This window comes from Fonticula alba, assembly GCF_000388065.1.
Source record: "Fonticula alba strain ATCC 38817 unplaced genomic scaffold supercont2.8, whole genome shotgun sequence".
Lineage (NCBI taxonomy): Eukaryota > Rotosphaerida > Fonticulaceae > Fonticula > Fonticula alba.
Genome location: NW_009242978.1, coordinates 1,174,363 through 1,178,502, shown reverse-complemented (window position 1 = coordinate 1,178,502; position 4,140 = coordinate 1,174,363). Strand labels below are relative to the sequence as shown.

At 63.6% G+C, this 4,140-nt stretch overlaps 3 protein-coding genes across 3 annotated transcripts in view; 2 read left to right on the top strand and 1 right to left on the bottom strand.

Moving 5' to 3' along the window:
• Positions 1–248: 248 nt before the first annotated feature.
• Positions 249–1,604, top strand: H696_04916 (hypothetical protein). Its single transcript, XM_009498782.1, has 4 exons — positions 249–753; positions 867–947; positions 1,148–1,250; positions 1,355–1,604. The coding sequence occupies exons 1-4, from the start codon at positions 644–646 to the stop codon at positions 1,511–1,513; spliced, it is 453 nt and encodes a 150-aa protein (XP_009497057.1). The 5' UTR covers positions 249–643; the 3' UTR covers positions 1,514–1,604.
• An 88-nt stretch (positions 1,605–1,692) lies between these two features.
• H696_04915 (hypothetical protein) lies at positions 1,693–3,566 on the bottom strand. The gene is made up of 7 exons (XM_009498781.1): positions 3,351–3,566; positions 3,151–3,229; positions 2,943–3,015; positions 2,732–2,818; positions 2,400–2,618; positions 2,210–2,321; positions 1,693–2,093 (listed from the first exon to the last, which is right to left on the bottom strand). Exons 1-7 carry the CDS (start codon positions 3,520–3,522, stop codon positions 1,846–1,848), a joined length of 990 nt encoding a protein of 329 aa, XP_009497056.1. The 5' UTR covers positions 3,523–3,566; the 3' UTR covers positions 1,693–1,845.
• A 457-nt stretch (positions 3,567–4,023) lies between these two features.
• Positions 4,024–4,140, top strand: part of H696_04914 (hypothetical protein) — a gene marked incomplete at both ends in the record, with an annotated part of 1,609 nt that continues 1,492 nt past the window's right edge. Inside the window, one exon of the mRNA XM_009498780.1 lies at positions 4,024–4,036. Coding sequence (XP_009497055.1) covers positions 4,024–4,036 — 13 coding nt within the window. The remainder of the gene's footprint in view (positions 4,037–4,140) is intronic.

Genomic DNA, 4,140 nt, shown 5'->3' with positions numbered 1-4,140 from the left:
GGGAGGCGAGGGGTGGGAGGAGAACAAGAGAAATATCCTGGCCGGTTGTCGGCCGCCTCGGCAGGCACGGTGATGCCTGATATGGCTAGCCGATCGCACGGCCTATGCGTTGGGAGTCGCGGGAGCCAAGTGCGACCGCCCTGTTGGGGGCTCGGGAGAAGGAGATGCGAGTGCATGGACAGTCCCCGCCCCCTCTCCCCTCCCTCTGCCCTGTTGTTTCCGCGCCTCTCCCTCTCTCTCTCCCTCCCTCTCTCTCTCTCTCTCTCCCCTCCCCCCTCCCCTGCTAGGCCTCTCCTTTCTCCCCGTCCCGACCAATGGACCACCCATCGCCCTCGGGACCAATCGACGCGGCCGATGGACACTCATCGGGCTTTGTGTCTGAGCCATCGGGCGACACCTCGGCCGCCGATGGGCCCGGTGGGGAAACTGTGACCGGGACCCGTGCTGATGCGGAGGCCAGGACCGGGAGCCCTGCCGATGCGGAGAGTGCACTCGGAGGGGGTGCATCTACTGATGCCATGGTTGTGGATGGTGCCGGCTCACAAAGCACGACCGTCCCGACACCCGGTGATGTGGGAGACTCGACCACCCCCCCTCCGGACCCGGCCGCCCTCTATGGCGCTCTCCCCAGCGTGAGCTCCTCATGAAAATCTACCACCGGTTGCTGGATCTTTCACTGCTTTACCATCAAGCGTCGGTCATCTTGGACACCTTCGACCGGGCAGCCAGCCCGCCGGTTCTGTTGGCCTGTTTGTGCGTAGTCGCTGCTGCGGTCATGCCACCTCCCTACGGTCGAACTAACTCCCTCTCCCCCCCCCCCCTTCCTGATGTTGGCCGCCTCGTGTCCTTCTCACCTCAACAACTAGGAACAACATGTTCGATTGCATGGCCGACATCGATGCCATGACACCCTTTGTCACATCGGAGATTCCACTGGGTGTTCTCCGGTGCGTTCCGCGTCTTCTCCCTTTTTTTTTTCCCCCCCCCCCCCCCCCCCCCCCCCCCGCCTCTCTGTGTGCCATCTACCACTTTGCTGCCCGACATCGCCCCGTCACCACGTTGCTCACCTTTCCTCCTACCCCCTTTTCCACATGTGTTTACATGCAAACACACGCACACACAACGCCCGGGGTACCTTTTACAATAGGAACATCGATCGGAACCGCAATCCCGATTTGGCCGCTGAGCAACTCCTCAACGAGGTGCTCGTCGCCAGCCAGCACGCCTCAGACAAAATCTCCCTCCTTGGCGTAAGTTACTTTTGACCCCCCCCCCCCCCCTCCCAGTCGCCTTTTTCATGCTCAGCGCTCGTTTTTGCTTGGCCGTGCTCTAATCCCCCCCCCCCTCAATGCAGGACTTCGAAAGCCTCCTCCGTGCCTCCCTCTCGGACACCATCGATGCCGCCGCCCAAGATGGCGACATTTTCGCCTCGTTGGCAGCGACGACAGCCTCCACCGGCGAGCCGGCCCCGTCGGAACCCAAGGCGCCGACGATAGATGCTACCTCGGAATAGTGGCCATCCTCCCTTGTGTATGACTACATGTATGCACATGTGTGTGTGTGTGTATCTGGGTGTATGTGTGTGCACGCGCGCGCGCGCGCGCACGCGCACTCCTTTCAATACAAGGCTTCCACCTCTTTCGGGTATTTTCCCCCCGGCAGATGTGTCCCCCAGCATGCATGTTTTTTTTTGTGTGTGTGTGTGTGTGTGTGCCGATTAGCACGTCTATAACGGAGGAGCCGGTTGCTGGTGAGAACTGCGAACCGGAGAGATGGAACAGACACGGGAATCGAGGGGGAAAGAGGGCGGATTCGGTGTCAGGAGAGGGGCCACAAGGCGGGCCCTCAATCCCGCTGAGGCAACTCCACAGTCCAGAGGACACTGGCCCCCTCGACACGCAGGCAGACAATGCGCTTCGAGGCGCCATCCGCCGAGTGCTTCGCAGGGGCATCATGCTCGAGCACCGCCCGCTGACAGGCAGATCGCCGCGAGCTCGGCATTGTCACGGTCCCATCGCCGTGAATGGTTGGCTGCACCGGGGAAAAGGCATTCGACGAGCTAATCAGCCCGCCGAAGGAGAGCTCCGCCCCATCTAGAGGGCCAAGGCAGACAAAGAGGGACCGGAGGAGGGGCAGGGGGAAGGGCAGAAGGAAGGTCAGGCACTGGGCAGACATGGCCACATGCGCACACCAAGATGCCCGCGCGTACCCAAATCCCAAGCCAGGCCACGGCTCCACACAACCGGCCGGCTGTCGGAAAGGGGAATCAGCCCGCAGGTGGGCCCCTCGACGTCGGCATCACACTCCAGAATGTAAGACCCCTGAGGCATAGGTTGGTGTTAGTGGGCGCGCTGTCAGCCAGGGAGGGCCACAGCAGGAGGGCCGCACGCGGGGCGTACCGGCTCCAGAACCACGGCCGCGGAGGCCGGGCCAAGAAGCAAACACCGGGGCGCCTGCGAGGCCTCCAGCAGCGGGGTCGGCGGAATCGGGCTGCCGGTGGGTCCCATGGCTCGAGCCAGTCCCGCATGGTGGCCTTTGCCGTAGAGCAGGGCGCTGTTCATGGTCTGCATCGTGTGATCCAGCCGTCCCTCCAGACAATCAAGAACAATGGCATCCGCCTGGGCACGGCGAGACGAAGTGAGTGGTGGCCCGGAGCCGGGAGGAGCGAGGAAGGAAGGGGGCATGCAGGGGGGGGCGGGAAAAAAAAAGAAGCAACGTTGCTTTGACAAACCTGGGAGCCGAGGCGCATGTGTGCCTGCACCAGGGCCTTATCCAGATCGGTGTCATCCTGCCCGGACATGAGCACCACATGGGAGCCCTGTGTTCGGGTGTCCCGTGAAGAGCCCCAATATGAGGGAGATGGTTCGCCATTAGCTCTTGCCACATGCGGCCCGGTCATCAAGTCCCCTTCTTTTCCTTCCCTGTCGTTTCTTCAAGCGCACCCGTGTCGCGTAATAATCCCGGACCTCGGCTCGGATGGAGTCCAAGTCACCGGTGATGATGTCCGGCACGAAGCTTTCCCACCAAAGGCCGAGAGGGTGGGGGCCGAGAGAAAGGCGTTAGCGGAGCTTGCGATGCGCCCCGGACGCCGGGCGCACGCGCGATAGCAGAGAACAGGGAAGGGGGCCCCGGGGGAAAATGGCCGCGCACCGGGCCTGGTCCTCGGGGGAAGTAGAAAAGTGGTCAAACAGGCGATTGGCGGCGCCATCCGCACAAACAACCAGGCACACTTCGGCACAGAGGGGAGGGGGGGGGAGAGAGAACATGTCATGAGATTGCACGGTCAACGGGCCAGCCGATCACAGCGGAAGTGAAAGCCAAAGGAGGCAAGAGAAAGAGCCCCGTCGCACCCTGTGCCCAAAGCAATTGGAGGAGCTCGGCACTTCGGACCGGTTGATTGACCAGCACCAGGGAGGTAGGCAATGGGACCGGGCCCCCGGACGGGGCCCCTCCCGCGCCCGATGCCACCAGCCATCGGCTGATGGAGAGGACCTGTGGCTCGAGGCCGAGGGGAAGAGACATGAGAGAAATGCGGCAGGGAAGCAGGTGGGGAGGGGGGGAGGGAGGGAAAAGATTCTCATGCGCGCGGCCGGTCGGCCGTCATGCTCTCAACGGCGTGTGCCTTTTCTCCTCCGCTTCTCCGGCGGACACTCCGCCCTCCGGCCCCCGGGGCCGCGGGCGAAGATCTCGCAGGAGGCGCGGCCCCAGGAGGCCCCGCGCGCGCACACACACACACACACGGACGCACGCACAAACCCACAGCCTTCCCACGCGCCCGGGCCGACTGCGTTGGCATGTGAGATTGGCCGTCCTGTCGATCGCGATCGGGCGGGCCCGCCCCCGGGGGTGGGATATTGTGAAAAGGCGGCAGCACCTCGAGGAGGGGGGCCCTCGCTGGACATGCCCCCTCCCCGACCCAGACATACCCGCCCCCTTGCCTTCGTCTCTCCCTCTCGCCTGCCCCCCCCCCCTGGTCGCAGTTGCCTGTGCTCGTCGCCCGCCGCGCCGCGCCGCAAGACCATGATGTCCAGCCTCCGTACGTCAGCATCCTCCTCGTCCTGCGGTTGTGTGTGTGTGTGTGTGTGTGCCGATTAGCACGTCTATAACAGCTTCCCCTCTTTGTATGCGGGAACCGGGAAG

Bases quoted from the DNA above. Each gene is read 5' to 3' on its own strand.
- H696_04915 (XM_009498781.1), bottom strand. From the start codon at position 3,522: ATGTCTCTTCCCCTCGGCCTCGAGCCACAGGTCCTCTCCATCAGCCGA. The intron at 2,619-2,731 runs GTTTGTCAAAGC...CGCCGTGCCCAG, and splicing joins ACATGCGCCTCGGCTCCCAG to GCGGATGCCATTGTTCTTGA. The intron at 2,094-2,209 runs GTACGCGCGGGC...TTGGCCCTCTAG, and splicing joins TGGCCTGGCTTGGGATTTGG to ATGGGGCGGAGCTCTCCTTC.
- H696_04916 (XM_009498782.1), top strand. From the start codon at position 644: ATGAAAATCTACCACCGGTTGCTGGATCTTTCACTGCTTTACCATCAA. The intron at 754-866 runs GTGCGTAGTCGC...CTCAACAACTAG, and splicing joins CCGGTTCTGTTGGCCTGTTT to GAACAACATGTTCGATTGCA. The intron at 948-1,147 runs GTGCGTTCCGCG...CTTTTACAATAG, and splicing joins ATTCCACTGGGTGTTCTCCG to GAACATCGATCGGAACCGCA.